The 20,225-nt window shown below is 46.9% G+C and overlaps 1 protein-coding gene across 1 annotated transcript in view; it reads left to right on the top strand.

The window, feature by feature from the left end:
- Positions 1-1,769: 1,769 nt before the first annotated feature.
- Positions 1,770-20,225, top strand: part of LOC112151970 (mucin-2) — a 29,351-nt gene continuing 10,895 nt past the window's right edge. Inside the window, exons 1-32 of the mRNA XM_036212127.1 lie at positions 1,770-1,845; positions 2,280-2,580; positions 2,695-2,809; positions 3,150-3,234; positions 3,442-3,548; positions 5,587-5,794; positions 5,865-5,990; positions 6,059-6,176; positions 6,420-6,558; positions 7,061-7,168; positions 7,429-7,498; positions 8,226-8,363; positions 8,432-8,596; positions 8,676-8,770; positions 8,970-9,096; positions 9,199-9,451; positions 11,524-11,573; positions 11,647-11,756; positions 11,833-11,984; positions 12,115-12,253; positions 12,376-12,486; positions 13,775-13,951; positions 14,064-14,303; positions 14,483-14,639; positions 14,720-14,848; positions 16,618-16,765; positions 16,906-16,949; positions 17,032-17,235; positions 17,336-19,039; positions 19,233-19,495; positions 19,652-19,823; positions 19,984-20,222. Coding sequence (XP_036068020.1) covers positions 1,770-1,845; positions 2,280-2,580; positions 2,695-2,809; positions 3,150-3,234; positions 3,442-3,548; positions 5,587-5,794; positions 5,865-5,990; positions 6,059-6,176; positions 6,420-6,558; positions 7,061-7,168; positions 7,429-7,498; positions 8,226-8,363; positions 8,432-8,596; positions 8,676-8,770; positions 8,970-9,096; positions 9,199-9,451; positions 11,524-11,573; positions 11,647-11,756; positions 11,833-11,984; positions 12,115-12,253; positions 12,376-12,486; positions 13,775-13,951; positions 14,064-14,303; positions 14,483-14,639; positions 14,720-14,848; positions 16,618-16,765; positions 16,906-16,949; positions 17,032-17,235; positions 17,336-19,039; positions 19,233-19,495; positions 19,652-19,823; positions 19,984-20,222 — 6,270 coding nt within the window. The remainder of the gene's footprint in view (positions 1,846-2,279; positions 2,581-2,694; positions 2,810-3,149; positions 3,235-3,441; positions 3,549-5,586; positions 5,795-5,864; positions 5,991-6,058; positions 6,177-6,419; positions 6,559-7,060; positions 7,169-7,428; positions 7,499-8,225; positions 8,364-8,431; positions 8,597-8,675; positions 8,771-8,969; positions 9,097-9,198; positions 9,452-11,523; positions 11,574-11,646; positions 11,757-11,832; positions 11,985-12,114; positions 12,254-12,375; positions 12,487-13,774; positions 13,952-14,063; positions 14,304-14,482; positions 14,640-14,719; positions 14,849-16,617; positions 16,766-16,905; positions 16,950-17,031; positions 17,236-17,335; positions 19,040-19,232; positions 19,496-19,651; positions 19,824-19,983; positions 20,223-20,225) is intronic.

Consider the following 20,225-nt stretch of genomic DNA (forward strand, 5'->3'; position numbering starts at 1 on the left):
GTGTGATTGAGGCCCTGAGACAGACTGGCGACCTGTCCAGGGTGTACCCCGCCTTCGCCCATCAGTAGCTGGGATAGGCTCCAGCACCACCGCGACCCCGAAAGGGAAGAAGCGGAAAAGAGGATGGATGGATGAATGGATTCAGAAACAGATTCAGAAACAAATTCAGAAACAGATTCGAAAACAGATTCAGAAACTGATCCAGAAACAAATTCAGAAACAGATTCAGAAATAGATTCAGAAACAGATCCAGAGACAAATTCAGAAACAGATTCAGAAACAAATTCAGAACAAATTTAGAAACAGATTCGGAACAGATTCAGAAACAAATTCAGAAACAGATTCAGAAACAAATTTAGAAACAGATTCGAAAAGAGATTCAGAAACAGATCCAGTAACAAATTCAGAAACAAATTCAGAAACAGATTCGAAAACCGAATCAGAAACAAATTCAGAAACAGATTCGGAAACAGATCCAGAAACAAACTCAGAAACAAATTCGGAAACAAATTCAGAAGCATCAGAAACAGATTCAGAAACTGATCCAGAAAAAAATTTAGAAACAGATTCAGAAAAAAATTCAGAAAAAATTTAGAAACAGATTCAGAAACAAATTTGAAAATAGATTCAGAAACAAATCCAGAAACATATTCAGAAACAGACTCGAAAGCAGATTCAGAAACAGATTTGAAAACAGATTCAGAAACAAATTCAGAAACAAATTTGGAAACAGATCCAGAAACAGATTCAGAAGCATCAGAAACAAATTCAGAAACAGATTCGAAAACAGATTCAGAAACAAATTCAGAAACAGATTCAGAAACAAATTTAGAAACAGATTCGAAAACAGATTCAGAAACAGATTCAGAAACAAATTTAGAAACAAATTTAGAAACAGATTCAGAAACAGATTCAGAAACAAATTCAGAAACAGATTCGAAAACAGATTCAGAAATAGATTCAGAAACAGATTCGAAAACAGATTCAGAAATAGATTCAGAAACAGATCCAGTAACAAATTCAGAAACAAATTCAGAAACAGATTCGAAAACCGAATCAGAAACAAATTCAGAAACAGATTCTAAAACAAATTCAGAAACAAATTCGGAAACAGATTCAGAAATAGATTCAGAAACAAATTCAGAAGGATCAGAAAAAAATTCAGAAACAAATTCAGAAACAAATTCAGAAACAAATTCGGAAACAGATTCAGAAACAGATCCAGAGAAAAATTCAGAAAAAAAAATTTAGAAACAGATTCAGAAACAGATCCAGAAACAAATTCAGAAGGATCAGAAAAAAATTCAGAAACTAATTCAGAAACCGATTTGAAACAGATTTGAAAACAGATTCAAAAACATACTTAGAAACAGATTCATTTAATATTTTCTTCATCTTTGTCTTTTACCCTTTTTGTTGGTTTGGCCGATGTTTCTTGAAGAAAAAGGTTTGAAACATTTTCAAGAGAGTTTCTATTTAGACTGGTTAGTAAACAGATGTAAACAGATGTAAACTTGGAGTTTATGCTTGCTTGGAAGAAACACTCTATTTTTATGCCACCGATGGTGATCTGGAGGGAGTCTACTGTCTGACATTCTCCTTCAGGTGTTTCTCCATCAGCGGGACGATGAAAGCGCTCCACGCGGGCCGGCTCCATGTTTGCAGAGTAAACAGGCGGTGATCCGGCGTGACTCCACCTGACTGGAAGCGTATAAAAGGACTTGGCGTCCGGTCGGGTCGTCACAACGGAAGCCTTCCATCGGGCCAACATGGCTGCTGCAGGATCCTGGCTGCTGCTGTGGCTCTTCTTCCTGAAGCTGCAGGAGGGCTCCTTCTCTCAGAATGGTAACGACTCATCTGAGAACACCTTCATGACATCATAATGACATCATCAGCTCCAGCTGATGATTCTGTTTCTGCAAACTGCTTCTGTAAAGAAAAGAAAGAGACTTTAGAAATTTGTCTCAAATCATTTTATTGTTTGGATAAATTCTTAAAAGATGTAAAAATGTTTTTCTAAAGAAAAGTCAAAACTGGAAAATCAAATTTGACTAAAACCGAGAAAATCTAAAAGCTGAGGAGAAGCTCCTTCAGAAGATTCTGGAAAATGAATCCGTAGGGATCTGCCTGCAGCAGGAGAGACTAACCACAGATTGATGAAAAACTGTTTCATTCCGGCCTATTTTCTTCTCATTTCCATAGTAACAACCCCCCCACCTCTGCTGACTCCAAACATGAACTCAGGTAAAACTAAGAACTCTTCAAATGCGTCTGTTCAGTCCAGAACCTTCTGGTTCTGACCCTCTCCTCTCAACCTGAAGCTAACTCCTCCCACATCGGACGAGTCTGCACCACCTGGGGGCACCACCACTTCAAGACCTTCGACGGGGAGTTTTTCCAGCTGCCGTCCTCCTGTAACCACATTCTGGCATCTCAGTGTGGGGGGAGCTACGAGAGCTTCATCATCCAGATGAGGCGCCGCGTCGTGGGCGGGGCCACAACCATCAGCAACATTGTCATGAAGCTGGAAGGTTCCGTGGTGGAATTGTCCAACAACTCTGTGGTCGTGGACGGAGAGACGTGAGTCCAGTCCATTTGAATAGACTTGGAGTGACCTACGTGACAACACTGACCTTCAGTGACCTGAATAGAGCTCGAATGACCTGCAGCGCTCGTCTCCTTGGTTTCCTGCAGGGTGTCGCTGCCTCACATCTCCTTCGGCGTGACGGTCAGGAGATCTTCCTCCAGCATCTTCATCGAGGCCAAGCTGGGAGTCACGGCTGTGTGGAACCTGGACGACTCTCTGGATGTAAGAAGGTCTCAGGTGTCTCTGTGTCTCCAGAGGCCGGAGACATATGAAATTCTTTGAGACAGCATGAAGCAATAGTGTGGTTGCCGTTCTTTTCAACTCTGACAGTTTTGAACATGTTTTTCTTTTGTAATCTTTGTATTCAAGCCTCTTAGGAGTCTAAAGCCATTTTAGTTCTGATGCTTTCAGCCAGAGTGTGGTTGCCATGGTTACAGGATCTAATACCACAAACACAAAAGCAATCCAATGAGTCACATGACTCCAAAGAATACATAAAGTACATTTCCACGAGCCCTGGTTTCTATTACAATGGTTCCATCTCTTCGGACTGTCTCTACAGATTGAACTGGACCAAAAATACCAGAACCAGATCTGCGGCCTGTGCGGGAACTTTGATGGGATCGCTAATGACTTCACAAGAGATGGTGAGTTTCCACGCAGATCTGCGTTTGCGATGTGGTCCTCTTCCTGTTTTCTGGCTGATTCAGGAACTTGTTTTAGATCCGACCAAGTTTTCCTCTTTTACGGAACGACCTGTTAGTTGTGCTTGAACTGTCTGGATCCAGAGCTGGAACGGGTCTTTCAGCTGGGTCATGTTTCAGACCAATCCTTGTCTCTGTGCTGCTCTGCAGGATCTCTGCTCAGCGTGGCCGACTTTGCTGAGACTTTCAAGGTGAACGGACCCACAGAAACGTGTCTGGAGCCAGAGCTCAGCCCGGTTCAGAGCTGTGGAGATGAGGTGATTGCACTGCAGACACTCGTATGACCGGAGACACGTCCGTCAGCATGTCCACAACCACAGGAGGACATGTATCATGACAGTTCCTGTGTCCTGAGGCACTGACGCATACGCCATCAGCGCTGAGCATTGTGGGAGTTAACAGTAACAATAGAAAGTTTCCTCATCAGACATGAAGTTCCTGACTTTAGAAGGTTCCACAGATTCAAGTCCAGGAGAGTAGTACACCCCTCCCCGTGCCCACCCCTCTTTGACCAATCACAGAGCAGCTGCTCAAGTCTCAGTTCCAGCCGCCTTTGTGGGTGGATTCAGGTGAAAAAAGGTCAAACCTGTGTGGGCCACACATGTGACCCTCAGGAAACGTCAAACATCCTGAGGCTAGAAAAAAAGGATCATTGTTCTTGATCAACTTCATTTAACCAGATAAAGACCCGTGGAGATCCAGATCTCATTTATGAGGCTACCTGGCCAAGATGTAGCAACACATGTCAGAAAGCAAAGCTCTGAATCTACCGGTCCATCTTTGTTCTAGTACTCGCCTATCATCATGAGTTTTGGATCATGACTCAAAGAACGAGATCCCGACTACAAGCGGCTGAAATGAGTTTCCTCTGGAGGGTGGCTGGACGCTCCCTTAGAGATAGGGGGAGAAGCTCGGAGTAGAGCCGCTTCTCCTCCACATCCAGAGGAGCCAGTTGAGGTGGATCGGGTATCTGATCCAGATGCCTCCCTGGAGAGGTGTACGGGACATGTCCCACTGGGTGGAGGCCCCAGGGAAGACCAAGGACACACAGGAGAGACTGGTTTGATAACGCCTCGGGGTCCCCCCAGAGGAGCTGGAGGAAGTGGCTGGGAAGACTGAAGTCTGGGAGTCTTTGCTTAGACTGCAGCCCCCACGACCCGGTCCGGATGAGAGGAAGAAGATGGATGGACGGTTACATCCGGCAGTAAAATCGAGATCTTAGCATTTGTGCGGGGAACAAAACATTTAGGGACACAAATACTGTTTATATGACTCTGTTTGATATTCAGGATATTCAAATTGCATTTAGGGAAATCAGGTTTGACCGTTTCAGCTCTGACTGTGGGACATTCCCAGCAGAGGGGGCAGCACAGCTAAAGGCTTTCTCTCCAAGTTCAGTTCTGATTCGAAGACTGAGAGGTGGTGAGAATGACAAGAGTGAAGAACGTCATGACTGTTGGACCTTTGAAGGAGAGATTTTAGATGGAACTACACAAGAAGAGACTTAGATCAGGCTCATCCAATGAGTGAAGCTCTGCTGTTGTAAAGTTCATGATGGTGAGGCGAGGACAGCCTGTTACAAACCTCAGTGCTAAGTGGTAGACAGTGTTCACAGACCAGAGACATCTTGTTGAAGCATTCATATACAGAATATCACTACAATCCAGCAGAGGTAAGAATGTTGCCGATTCTAGCAGTTTACGATCTCAGAGAGAAAATCCTGATTTATTTCTGTAATAGAATCCGAGTTTCACCTTCAATTTAATCACTAATTAGTAATGTGGGACTTAAAAGTCAGGTTGCTACCTAATTAAAAAGAAGTTCCTTTTAGCTCCTCACAGCTTCTATGGGTTTACCTTAAGCAGTTAGTATTCCTGGGAAATTCTCTGGTAGCTCCCGTTTCTGAGAGAATACCATAACTTTGTTTTTTTCTGCATTTAGGACCAATTGCAGTGAATACAAATTAGATTGAACATTTGAAAAGGCAGATTGGCGCTTGAGTAATGGAGCAGGAACGACAGTATAGGATGGTGTCATCTGCATATAAACGGTGCAAGGCGTGAGGGAGATCTGCACACAGATTGTTGATGTAGAGGGAAAAGAAAAGGAGGCAGCCATTTGGACACTCTTAGACAGGTAGTTTACAAACCAATGGCCATGCTAAGACTGCTAATAGTTTTTGGTCAGCTGTGTCACACGCCTTGGACCGGTCAGGTTCTGTGGTGTTCTTGCAGGTTCTCCGTTGGTCCTTGATGGAGCCGCAGCCTTTAATCGATCATTACTCTTTCTCCTCAGCCTCTCTGCGAGCAGATCTTCTCCAGTGCTGCGTTCAGCAGCTGCCAGAACCTTCTGGATGTGGACTCCTTCGTGAAGGCCTGCGCCTCGGACATGTGCACCTCCAACACCTCAGAGCCGCTGGTCTGCATGACCGTCTCCGAGTTCTCGCGGCAGTGTGTGCATGCGGATGGCAGGCCTCTGGCGTGGAGGAACGAGAGCTTCTGCTGTAAGGACCCCACCCAGCGCCCCAGCCCCTGCCAGCTCCAGCGCTGAAACTGATTTTGTGTTCTCTCCAGACAAAGAGTGTCCCTTCAACATGGAGTTTGTGGAGTGCAGCAGTCTGTGTCCGGACAGCTGCTCCAACCCTCAGGCCAGCCAGACATGCGACAGTCACTGCCACGACGGCTGCAGCTGCCCCGCTGGTATGTACAAACGCAGCCAGAAACCCCCCTCCTGCGAGAAGGTAAAGCTGATCACTGCGCCCCCTCAGGAACGGTGTGGGACGACATCCGTGACAGCGGCTGCATCCCAGTTGCTGAGTGTCCGTGTGTCCATGACGGCAACGTCTACCAGTCAGGAGAGTCCTACACGCTGGGCTGCAGGTCCTGGTAAGACCGGAGGGTATTAGTGTCAGGATGTCAAACTGAGACCGGAGGAGATGGGCAGTCTGTGGTCATGTGACCCCCGGTTTGAACTCGGGTCGCTTTTTGTTGGAACACGTGTTCCAACAAACCTTCGGAACAAGTGTTCCTCACAGATTCCTGCCAGGACACTGATGTGATTGAAAAGGATCCTTCAGAACCAGACGGAACGTCCCTGACCCGCTCTGTGAATGTGTGTTTGTGGGACAGCGTCTGTGAGAGCGGACACTGGACCTGCTCAGAGGAGAACTGCCCGGGGACCTGCTCTGTGGAGGGGGGGGCCCACATCAACACCTTTGATGGGAAGGTCTTCACCTTCCACGGAGACTGCTCCTACGTGCTGGCAAAGGTCTGTGTGGTGGAACCAGTAGGACAGAGACGCTACGCTAGCCTGTTACCATTGTCCAACATACGTAAAAAGCGACGCCATATTGGAAAGGGCAGTAAACAGTGAGACACGGCTTAGCAGAGACAGGAAAATAACCAAAGATGCTTCATTGTAAAAGGAGAAACGTCGATCATCTCAGAAATCAGAAGCAGGCTGTGGTGCTCGTGTTGCAGACGAACGACAGAAATAAATACGTTGTTAGACAGGGAGGGCAATGCTTCTTCCTCAGTAATCTGCTTCAATTCAGCGGGTCGTCTGGTCTGAGGATGAGAAGAGACATGATAGAAACGTGGATGACTATTTCATTTGTGCTGCGGGTGGGAAGTTCTCAGATCGTTAGAACCCTTTCCAATATGGCGTCTGACTTTTCAAAGGAACTCTGACGCAGCATCTCTGTCCTGTAGAACGTATTGGTTGGAGCCAGCGGTTTTGATGGTTCTGAAGGTTCTGTGTGTTGCTGCAGAGTAACGGGACGCTGTACACGGTGCTGGCGGACCTGGTCCGGTGTGGTCTCACCGACAGCAGGACCTGCCTCAGAGCCGTGACGCTGGCCCTGAAGGACAGCTTGGTGGTAAGACCCTCACACCTGCACCAACACGAGCCGCGTCGGGCTGCACGTGCAGACCGGACCTCCACAGAACTCGGACAGCAGGGTTCTTCACTCCCAATGTAGGTATCATGGTATGGGATGTGCAGGTTTATGGACTCAAACAGGTCAGAGCAGACCCGATTCAAACCCAAACTTCAAGTCAGGTCATTGTGGTACCGGCGCGTTTGGGTCATGTGACCGGCGCTCCAGTTTAACGTAACCTGTCTGTCTTAAACTTGCAGGTCATCAGCATCCAATCATCTGGACTGGTTTACATCAACAAGATTCTCTCTCAGCTTCCTCTTTTCACACGTGAGTTCTGTGTTGAACGGCGCCCCCTGCTGTTGCTTCACTGTTTTCCTGATAGAGTTCTAGATCCAAAATACTTCTATCAACAAGAGTCGATCCTTCATCCAAACGCACATCTGTGACCACTACATCTCTGAGAAGTCAGGAGGATCCTGCAGATGGATCAGGATCCTCCAGATGGATCAAGGTCCTAAAGATGGATCAGGATCCTGCAGATGGATCAGGATCCTCCAGATGGATCAAGGTCCTATAGACAGATCAGGATCCTACAGATGGATCAGGATCCTCCAGGTGGATCAATGTCCTAAAGACGGATCAGGATCCTGCAGATGGATCAAGATCCTCCAGATGGATCAGGATCCTGCAGATGGATCAGGATCCTCCAGATGGATCAAGGTCCTACAGATGGATCAGGATCCTGCAGATGGATCAGGATCCTGCAGATGGATCAGGATCCTCCAGGTGGATCAGGATCCTCCAGATGGATCAAGGTCCTAAAGACGGATCAGGATCCTCCAGGTGGATCAGGATCCTGCAGGTGGATCAGGATCCTCCAGATGGATCAGGATTTGTTTGGGTATCTACACCCAACCTGATGTGACCGATTATCCACTCTGCTGCAGACCTTCAGACTGAACCGTTTTAACAAACTTGAGTTGGTTCTGACGTTGAAGAGGACCGAGCGTCTGTGCGTTCTGAAGGTTTGTCTGTCCACCTCTGACCCTCACAGCTCAGCTCAGCATCTTCCGGCCGTCCTCCTTCTACATCTTCATCAGCACGGATGTGGGCATTTCGGTGACGGTGCAGCTCTCCCCCCTCATGCAGGTCTTCATTTCAGCCGACACCTCCATCAGAGGAGGCACCTCAGGTATGTCTGCGCCTGAGGCCCCGCCCATCACCCCCGGACCCCCCCTGACCTCAGGTGTGTGTGAGCAGGTCTGTGTGGAAACTTCAACAACGTGATGAGTGACGACTTCCGGGTGAGCAGCGGTCTGGTGGAGGGCAGCGCCGTGGCGTTCGCCAACTCCTGGAAGACCAGAGCCAGCTGCCCTGATGTCAGCGCGCGCTTCGGCCCCCCCTGCAGCCAGGACTTCAGCCGGGGTACGAGCAGACGTAGAGCCCCCCTCCCCCTCCCAGCATGCCACTCACCTCCGTTCTCTTCCCGCTGTTTGTGTCTCAGAGAGCTACGCCCAGTTCTGGTGCTCCAAACTCAGCGACCCCGAGGGTGTGTTCGTGGCGTGCCACTCCGTCATCAGCCCCGCCGTGTACAAGGAGGTGGGCGTGCACGCTCAGCTCTTTCTGAGTTTAAATGTATTTATTGAATAAGGACAGGTATATCTTCAAGGTAACTAAGAGCTGGTCAGCAGCAATTTTCTGTAGAACATGACCGGAAGAAGACTGAAGGGCCTGTAGTTGGAAACATCTTGTGTGTTCCTGACTGAACCAGCTCGCGTTTAACCCCGCCTCCCCACAGAACTGCATGTACGACACCTGTACCTGTGAGAAAAGCGAGGACTGCATGTGTGCGGCCGTGTCCTCGTACGTGTACGCCTGCTCCGCCGCCGGGGTCCACATCAGCGGATGGAGAGATTCCATCTGCGGTGAGTGTAGGGGCCCGCCCCCCACCAGGGGCCCACCCTAATCGGGGGCCTTCCTCTGTCTGGCCCCATCAGAGCCACTAACCCCCCTCTGTTCCCTGACAGGGACGTTCGGGGAGTGTCCTGAGGGGACGGTCTACACCTACAACATGAGCAGTTGCGGCCGTACCTGCCGCTCCCTCAGCCAGGTGGATTACTCGTGCCGGGCCCGCTTTGCCGCTGTGGACGGCTGCGGCTGCGCAGACGGGACCTACTTGAACGAGGCGGGCCAATGTGTGAGCATCTCCAGCTGCTCCTGCTACGACGAGGACACCATCATCCCCGCCGGACAAGCTGTCAGCAGGGACGGCTCCACCTGGTAACAGCCCAGTGCACCCTACTCTTTTAGAACACCCCCATGCAGGGGTGTCAAACTCAATCGCACAAGGAGACAAAATCCAAAACTCACCGTAGGACGTGAGACGAACAGGATAAACATTTACTGAACACTCTAAAAATATATTTTTAAAACTTTAAAACCTGAACTTTCTAACACAATTATTAACCAGATATGTAGCTTTACCTGTGATGATGCTAGTGTGAACGCTGTAAGATGAATTTGACCTCTGAAGAAACTAGTGAGGATAGCTGAAAGCACTGAAGCTGATAGCTGAAAGCACTGAAGCTGATAGCTGAAAACACTGAAGCTGATAGCTGAAAACACTGAAGCTGATAGCTGAAAGCACTGAAGCTGATAGCTGAAAGCACTGAAGCTGATAGCTGAAAACACTGAAGCTGATAGCTGAAAGCACTGAAGCTGATAGCTGAAAACACCGAAGCTGATAGCTGAAAGCACTGAAGCTGATAGCTGAAAACACCGAAGCTGATAGCTGAAAACACTGAAGCTGATAGCTGAAAGCACTGAAGCTGATAGCTGAAAACACCGAAGCTGATGGCTGAAAACACCGAAGCTGATAGCTGAAAACACGGAAGCTGATAGCTGAAAACACTGAAGCTGATAGCTGAAAGCACTGAAGCTGATAGCTGAAAACGCTGAAGCTGATAGCTGAAAACACTGAAGCTGATAGCTGAAAACACTGAAGCTGATAGCTGAAAACACTGAAGCTGATAGCTGAAAACACTGAAGCTGATAGCTGAAAACACTGAAGCTGATAGCTGAAAACACTGAAGCTGATAGCTGAAAACACTGAAGCTGATAGCTGAAAACACTGAAGCTGATAGCTGAAAACACTGAAGCTGATAGCTGAAAACACTGAAGCTGATAGCTGAAAACACTGAAGCTGATAGCTGAAAACACTGAAGCTGATAGCTGAAAACACTGAAGCTGATAGCTGAAAACACTGAAGCTGATAGCTGAAAACACTGAAGCTGATAGCTGAAAACACTGAAGCTGATAGCTGAAAACACTGAAGCTGATAGCTGAAAACACTGAAGCTGATAGCTGAAAACACTGAAGCTGATAGCTGAAAACACTGAAGCTGATAGCTGAAAACACTGAAGCTGATAGCTGAAAACACTGAAGCTGATAGCTGAAAACACTGAAGCTGATAGCTGAAAACACTGAAGCTGATAGCTGAAAACACTGAAGCTGATAGCTGAAAACACTGAAGCTGATAGCTGAAAACACTGAAGCTGATAGCTGAAAACACTGAAGCTGATAGCTGAAAACACTGAAGCTGATAACTGAAAACACCGAAGCTGATGGCTGAAAACACCGAAGCTGATAGCTGAAAACACTGAAGCTGATGGCTGAAAACACCGAAGCTGATAGCTGAAAACACTGAAGCTGATAGCTGAAAACACTGAAGCTGATAACTGAAAACGCTGAAGCTGATAGCTGAAAACACTAAAGCTGATAGCTGAAAACACTGAAGCTGATAGCTGAAAACACTGAGGATGGATCTTAGTAAATGCCAAAATAGTTCAAAAAGCTATCCAACATAGTTATGAATAATAAAAAGACAGGAATATTATTCCAGAATAAATCAACTTAAACTTTAAATAACTTTCAATATTTTAGTCTCCAGAAAATATATTTAGTCAAAATTATACAAGTTAGAAATGAGCTCAAGATAACATCGGGTCATTAATAACAATAAATTAAAATGATCTGGAGGGCCGGATCCGGCCCCCGGGCCTTGACTTTGACACATTTGCCTTAAGGGGTCCAGGGGGTCTTCAGCATCCATGCCACGCCCACATTTTCTTGGTTACCAATGGGTGTTCTGGCCACGCCCACACAGGTGTGTGACAGCATCAGCACATTTACCTGCTTTACCTGAGTGGGGTCAGGAAGGGCGTCTCTGGCTGTAGGTGGCGCTCTCAGGCTGCTGTCACGTCCTGGAGGAGGCGCCTTCAGGTGTTTGGTTTCTCTCCAGCTGGGGGGTGAAGGCAGTTTTTGAAGTAACGTGTGTCTGTCCCCCCCCACAGCGTCTGCAGGAACGGCGCTCTGAGCTGCTCAGGAGGAAGTCCACCTCAGAGTAGGTTCCAGTCAGTCTCATGTTCTGTCTGAAGTGGGTTTTTGGTGAACCTCGGTTCTCCTCCTGAAACCAGCCCCCACCTCCTGCGTCGCCCCCATGGTGTACTTTGACTGCTCCACGGCGCCCCCTGGAGCCACGGGGGCGGAGTGCCAGAGGAGCTGCAGCACGGCGGACATGGCTTGTGTAAGAGCTCTTCTCACACTGCTCCATCTCCCAGATGTGCAGCAGTTCTGCTCACCGCGCCCTCTCACCTGTCCAGGTGAGTCCCAGCTGCACGTCGGGTTGCGTGTGTCCGGACGGCCTGCTGTCAGACGGGGCGGGGGGCTGCGTCAACGAGACCAGCTGTCCTTGCGTCTACAACGGACAGGTGTACCAGCCGGGGCAGACTCTGACTGTGGACTGCAACACCTGGTGCGTACCTGAGAGCTCCGCCTGCTCTGCGTTTGGAACAGGGACCAGGAGAAACCTCTTAAACCCAGCAGAGCCCACGTCTGCAGGTGAGTGCTGGCTTCAGTGCTGACGTGTCCCGGATCGTCCACAGCTCATGCGCGGGAAGGAAGTTCACGTGCACCAACAACGAGTGTGACGCCGTCTGTGGGATCTACGGCGAAGGTCACTACGTCACCTTTGATGAGAAGAGGTTTGACTTCAGCGGGCAGTGTGAATACACTCTGCTGCAGGTAAGACGGAGCCCCGCCCACCTTACCTGGAGTTGTTCTGGAAACATTTCTCAGGCACGTCTCAGTAGAGAAGAGCCGAGCTTTGTTTGTGCATGACCACTCTACCACGGCGTCTCCCTCAGGACCACTGCACCAGCGCTCAGGGCAACGGCAGCTTCACCATCGTCACCGAGAACATCCCCTGTGGAACCACCGGGACCACCTGCTCCAAGACCATCAAGATATATCTGGAGGTAAAGACTTCTGCAGACGCATGCAGCCAAACACCGCCCCCCCACATGAAAATGTAGAAGTGAAGTTCGGAGGAGGTCTGTGACCCAGCTGCAGGTTCATGACGGTGAAAGATCACAGCGTTCCATGTGTGTGTGTGTGTGTGTGGGGGGGGGGGGTTCAGGTTTCCTCAGAGATTCATATCTCAACGTTCCTAACATGAAAAACGCATCAATGAATCGATCTGAATGGATCTAATCTAAATAGATCAATTATAGATCCATGAAAGAAGAGATCAATCTAATGATAAAGTCTGCTAGCTTGATGCTAACGTTTAATGGGATTTCCCATAGGATGGCTAATGCTAACACAACCTACACATACATTGTTGACTAAATTAACATTTTTATTGGAATTTTCCAAAAATCATTTTGAGGAAATATTTTTAAAGGAACCATTTATGGTCTAAAACATAATTTTTTTCCTCATTATTTCTTCTTCTTTTGGAATAAGGTGTAATGCTATAGTGCGATCGCCACCTAGTGGTCAAACTGAAACGTCCTCCAGGAGAAGCAGAACAATGTTTCCAATGTTAATGATCTGAACATTTTAGTTAGAACTTCTCCTTTAGAGAATCCATGTAACTCTGGATGATATTAACAATCTCATTATTTCACTGATACATTTACAGGATGTGATCAGATTAATATGCATATATTAAAAATCGTTATAGATCATTGATGTATTTCTAAGTAAATGTGTGTAAATATGTAAACTTAAAATTAAATAGAATTGAAGAATCAAAAAAATAGAATCAAAAGAATTTTTAAAAGTCTAAATCAACTCGATTCTGGAGATTAGTATCGATACCCAGCCCTACGAAACCTGCCTGTGACAGGTGGAGCAAGATGCTCCCTCTAGATGTTCCCCACAAGTTGTTTCTGGACTTGATATCAGAAACATTTCCGAGATGTTTAGGGTTTTGCTCCTAAATCTGTGCAGTTGCCATGGCAACATCACATAAAGACCACGACCATCATGTGTTTTCTAACAATATTAGAAAAGTAGCTAAACGTTTTAATGCATCAAATGTTTGTTGGGAAACAACCATCGGAGTTCCTGTGTAGTTCTGCAGATTCACTCGATGACAACAGGAGGAACTCTGATAGTCTACCTAGTCCTCAGATCCTCAACACACTCCTACAAAGCTCCTCTAGTCAACCAAAAAGTTTCCAAAGCAAAAATGTTTTTGCCCGACCAAGAAACTCCACTTTTCCTTTATTGTCTTTCTTCTCATCTTGACATTTACAGGAGAATGAATTCCAGCTGAAAGATGAAAGTTTCCTGGTCATCAAGGGGAGCATGCAGGTCCTTCCTGCCCACGTCCAGAAAATGGGCATTTACCTGGTGGTGACCATCAAGCCAGGACTCGTTCTCATGTGGGACCAGAAGACCAGCCTCTTCATCACACTCAGCCCACGCTTTCAGGTGAGTCGAGCAGGTCGGTGAACCCTGAGGAAGTCCCGCCCTGCAGGGGTGGAGACTCTGCAGCAGGAAAGTCTCCATCGGACAGCAGAAGAAACAGATTTCTGTTTCTCAGGGCCAAGTGTGTGGCCTCTGCGGAAACTATGACGGCAACAGCAAGAACGACTTTACCACGCGCTCTCAGGAGATGGTGGCGGACGTTCTCCAGTTTGGAAACAGCTGGAAAGTCTCATCCAGCTGCCCAAACGCCCAGCTCCTCAGCGACCCCTGCACCTCCAACCGCTACCGAGCAGCCTGGTCCCAGAAGCAGTGCAGCATCATCACCAGCAGCACCTTTCAGATCTGCCACTCTAAGGTACCACGCTCTCCTGAGAGTCTCCCGCTTCTCAGGTGACATGTTTGAGCTTCTTCAGCATGAATCGAGCCGCTCCTGCTGACCATCCAGCTGGTAGTTTGTCTGTGTTCATAGACGAAGTGGAGCTGGAGCTCCAGCTAACAGGTCCAGGACTCAGACAGACTTGCTTTGTGTTGAAGGTTGACCCCGGTCCATACTTTGACTCTTGTGTGAGGGACTCTTGTGCGTGTGACTCCGGGGGGGACTGCGAGTGCCTCTGCACCGCCGTGGCGGCCTACGCCAAGGCTTGCAGTGCCGCTGGGGCGTGCGTTAGCTGGAGAAGTCCCAAGTTATGCCGTGAGTTTGGCTCGCATCCAACCAAAACTCTGAGGTGGGGGTGTTCAACCACAATGAACGCTTTGCTTTGTGTGCTACAGCCATCTTCTGTGACTACTACAACTCACCTGGAGGCTGTGAGTGGCATTACAAGCCGTGTGGAGCTGACTGCATGAAGACCTGCAGAAACCCTTCAGGAAACTGTTCAAAGACCATCACCAACGTGGAAGGTACGAATGTGTGAACATTTTGATAGCATGAAGGACGAGAGTCCGCCTCAAACAGAGCTGAGGTCCAGACAGCTGGTTGGTAAAAACGGCTGAGCTCAACCAAAACGTCCCGACCTTCATGGGACAGTAATGTTACTGGGCCCAGACATTCTGTACAAACTCATCCAGACAATAGGGGAGGAGGAGGAGCTCTCAGCTAAAACGGGACGATCCAAAACAGCTTTTTTAGATCCAAAAGGCCGGTCTTTACACAGCAGGCAGGCCACGTCTAGCTTCCTTTGGAAACCAGGTTGATGAGATGACTCTTAGTGACGTGTGGGTGGGGCCACGTGTGTCAGATACTAGCTAGCACATCTGAGCAGCTGAAGTTGAAGCAAGCTGAAGAGGGCTTTGCCTTTGGGCTGAGGGAGAGTCACTGGTGGAGCCGGCTTGGAGTGTTGGTCAGATGGAGCTCCAGGTCGGGGTGGACCTGGCTGAGTGGACCTGGCTGAGTAGAGCCAGGTCGGAGTGGAGCCGGGTCGGAATAGAGCAGGGTGAGTGGAGCCAGGTGAGTGGAGCAGGGTGAGTGGAGCAGGGTCGGAGTGGAGCAGGGTGAGTGGAGCCGGGTCAGAGTGGAGCCGGGTCGGAATGGAGCAGGGTGAGTGGAGCCGGGTCGGAGTGGAGCCGGGTCGGAGTGGAGCCGGGTCGGAGTGGAGCAGGGTGAGTGGAGCCGTGTCTGAATGTTGGTCAGATGGAGCTTCAGGATCAGTCATCCCATTCAGGGAGAGATTCCTCAGCTGGACTGTCAGCAGAAAGAGTCGTGCTTCTTTATTTTGTCTTCATTAAACAAGAATTGAGTCCCTGAACCGACTCGTTGATGGGCCTTTGTGATCCAGAGGGCAGAAGATTCAGCGCAGAGACACTCGAAGGCGGGCTACGAGAACCTTCACAGTCTGACAAAGTAAACCTGAAAGACCCGCTCTGATGGAAGCAGTGTTTTCTACATGCTGCTGCAGCGTTTTCCTCCTGAAAGAGAACATTTATAAAAGAATTGAAAATTAAACTGCATTTCTGAGGATTTCTTTATACAAATCCTGTTGATCAGGATCAGATAAAACCGGATGTTTGGGAAAGCTCAGGTTTATGTTGCAGCAACTACTATGGGCGGGGCAAAGTCTCCCTGCTCCTGATTCATCCGCTTACAGACAAGTAGGTCCATGAGCGTCTTTGTTTTCCTGGTCGGAGCTGGAATCTGGATCAGAACTGAACGGCTGGATAGTTCTAATGTTGCTCGCCGATTTGGGGTCATGAGGGGTTAGAAGCTAGCAGGACAGAGTGTAAAGGGGTACGTCCACGCCAACAGTCCCACCCACAACTCAGAGGAGAATTTCTGATGAACTCTTGCCGCTCTACAGAAACTGTCTAAAGAAACGACAGTTTTAGATTTTGGCTTAAACAGAATCATCATGATTAAAAGATCACTGGGAACAATATTACAATACATAAAAATATAGTTGGAGTGGGACTTTGAAGTGATGATAAAGAGTGGCTTTGACTGGACGACAGACTGTCACGGCGAGAGCTTTGATCTGCAAGGCAAGAATCTCATTTGCACCATACTTTCTCCGGCTCGAGTTTGCTAAATGAAGCTGCAAGAACAAGTTAGTTTCTGCTGCTGCAGCTCGTGGAAACATGATATTCCATTTACCGTATGGTCTGGATTTTAGTCGGTAACTTTAGAGCCAAACACGTAATCAGCTTTGAATGAATGTTATCTTGATGTTTCTCAGGCTGCTATCCTCGCTGTTCCCAAAGCGAGCCCTTCTTTAATGAGGACACCATGAAGTGTGTCACATGGGAGCAGTGTGGCTGTTATGATGATAAAGGCACTCATTACAACGTGGGCGAGGAAGTCCCATCCAACAACTGCTACACCTGGTATGTCTCTGAAGAGCTCTGAGTAATGCCTGTGAGGTTCTATGATGCTGTACAGCTGAATGCAGGACTTTATTTGATCAAAGATTGAATGTTAAATTGAAGAGGGCAATGCTGTGATCACAATGTCTTTGATTTCAAAGCTCTTGCACTACATCTGGAATTCAATGCAGCTACAGTGTGGAGTGTAAGTATGAATGAAGAGGACTGGTAGAAATATTTAATAATAAATACGTTCCAAAACAAATAAAAAACTTTTTCATCTACAGTGTGTACTTGCATGGTAAACGGAAAAATATACAAATATGGTTCAACCATCTACAACACCACGGATGGACTTGGAAACTGTATAACAGCCGAATGCGGGACTGATGGGATCTTAACCAGAAGTGTTTACCCATGTCTGACCACCACCACGGCCAGCCCAACCACTATTCCATTTACATTTAGCTCAGCTGGGATGCCTACTACAGGTAAAGTCCTCTTCACTACCATAAATACGATTTTCACTTATTAACAACAGAGGTTAAGTTGTTCATTAAACTAAAACTTCTTGCTTTTTTTCCAAAAAAGTTCTTAGTACTTTAGCGCAACTAAACACAACTTCTGAGCCAATGACAACTGCAGAGGCAACGACAGAAAAGAAAACATTGAAACCTACGACTATTATTACAGTTTCAGAAAGTACTGCAATCAGCATGGAACCGGTGACATCAACCACATCAACGGCTACGACCAAACCTGTCAAAGAAGTTACTACCGTTCCACTCACTTCCTCTACCAAGGCTGTGTTTGAAAAGTCCACACAAGAGACAACGACAATTAGTTCTGATACAACCTCTACAGTTTTTGCTGAAAAGAGTACTCTAAGAAAAACAACAGAAGAAATTTCCACTACAAGTAAGAAGTCTTCTGAAGGAACGACTCAAGTTGCTCCCGTCACTCACACTCTTCCGGGTACATCAGTTTCATCACGACTACCAATTATCACAGAGACGTTAAAAACCACAACAGTTAGGACAGAGCCCACAATGCTTACAACAACTAGATCAGATATGTATACTACTACTGAAAGAGGTAGTACAAATGTAAAGACAACAAAGGAGGCAGAAGAAGCTACCACTGTTACAAAAACACCCTCTACAACAGTTAACTTTGAAACCACAACCCCAGTGCATGAAACCACAACATCTGGAGTAGAGACTACTCTTGTGACATCTACACCTTCTGTTAGTACCAAAACCACAGAAAGACCTATCACCACAACTGGAGCTATCAGCACAACACCTGTGGTTTCAACAGCCTTTGAGGCTACAACAACCAGACCTGCTAAAGAAGCTACCACCACTGCTCCACAAACGTCCTCCACAACAGCTGTGCTTGAAAAAACAACTCAAGAGGGAACAAGCAAAAACACAGAGAGAACAACTGGTTCTGATTCAACCTCTTCTGTTTTTGTTATGAGAACTACAATACAAAAAACAACAGAAAGCATAACGACAACTGCTAACAAACCTTCAGAAGGAACAACACAAGTTGCTCCTGTAACAAAAACCCTTCCAGGAACCTCACTTTCAACACAGCTACCACTAGTAACAGGTAGCTTAAAAACAACGACAGCTTTAACAGAGCCCTCAATAATTACAACTACAACTACAATTATTACAAAAACGAGGAGCAGTACTGATGCAAAGACCACAATACATGAGAAAGAAGCAAGCACATTTCCAAAGACTTCCTTTACTACAGTAATCTTTAAAACCACAACCCCAGTGCCTGAAACCACAACATCTGGAGTTGAGACTACTCTTGTGACATCTACACCATCTGTTAGTACCAAAACCACAGAAAGACCTATCACCACAACTGGAGCTATCAGCACAACACCCGTGGTTTCAACAGCCTTTGAGGCTACAACAACAAGACCTGCTAAAGAAGCTACCACCACAGCTCCACAAACGTCCTCCACAACGGTGATCATTGAAACCACGACCCCAGTGCCTGAAACCACAACATCTGGAGTAGAGACTTCATTTGTGACATCTACACCTTCTGTTAGTTCCAAAACCACAGAAGGAATTTTCACTACCATGACATCAGAAAAACCTTCAGGTACAACCATTATCGGGCCCATAACAAAAACTCTACCAGGAACAACAGATTTTTTGCCTGTCCCTTCAACCACTCAAGCAAGTGGAAGCACTTTTGTACCATCTTCAACCGTCGCCACAACACCACTTTGTGAGTGTGTTGTTAGCGGAACTGCTTATTCTTCTGGTAAGTTTTCTCCTTTTAATAGTCATGTTTTTTTCTTTTTAAACACTTTTAAATTTGAGTTGTTGCAATAAGTTTTTATTGTTTTTTTAATTTCATGTCTTTAATAGAGTACACAATATCTAAGAAAAAGATCAAATCAAGAAGTTTGCAATTTTTGTGTATTTTTTTAATTCAGTTATGTTTTACTCTGCAGGTGTTGTAGTTTACAATGTTACTGACGGCTTAGGGTGGTGTTATGTTGCATTTTGCAATGAGTCTTGTGAAGTCGAGACCCATTCCAGGCCATGCCCAACAACACCAGAACCAAGCAGTGCCGCACCCTCTACCACACCGGTCTCTGGCCCCACAACAGAGTCCTTTATGTCCAGCACTACTCTTTTCAACTCCATCTCCACCAGCACAAATTCTCCATCCACAGCTCCTCTGGATTGCAACAATGTCTCTCCACCTAAACAGGTAGAATATAAATAAACAATAGCATCACAATCATTTCAAAAAGGAAAGTCTAAAGGTGTTCATGTCTGTGAATGACAATGCAAAAAAAATAACACCTCAAACCACCATCAATCCTCCACTGCTGATTTAACTTTGTGTCTCTCCATTCTCCTTCAGAATGGAGAGTCATGGCCTGTGGGTAACTGCTCCACAGCCACCTGTTCCAACGGCAAGGTCTCCACAACACCCATCATATGTCCTTCTGTTCAAGCACCCATCTGTGCCAATGGACACAAACCCGTGCAGGTCTACGACGCTGATGGATGTTGCTTCCACTATGAGTGTGAATGTAAGCCAAAGCTTCTCCTGTCCACAGATTCAAGTTTACATTTTATATTTCGATTCCCTTTGGTTTTCCACACATGTGGAACTGTTTTAAAGTTGAAGTTTACTATGTCAGATGGTTTGTTTTTGAAGGAAATTGTATTTGTTTTTCCTGAAAACTGCAGGTGTTTGCAGCGTTTGGGGAGGTTCCCACTTCCTGACTCTTGACGGGAAATCCTACAGCTTCAACGAGACCTGCTCTCATTATTTGGTGAAAGAGATCATCTCTAGATACAACCTGACGATCTCCACCAATCGTGACTGCAGTGCTGCAGACACCACCCTCTGTCCGCTCGCCATTTCCATCACTTACCAATCCTACGTGGTGGTTTTAACCCAGAGTGTTGGAAGCGAAGCCCACCTGGTA

This window comes from Oryzias melastigma, linkage group LG6 (assembly GCF_002922805.2).
Source record: "Oryzias melastigma strain HK-1 linkage group LG6, ASM292280v2, whole genome shotgun sequence".
NCBI classification, from domain to species: Eukaryota; Metazoa; Chordata; class Actinopteri; order Beloniformes; family Adrianichthyidae; genus Oryzias; species Oryzias melastigma.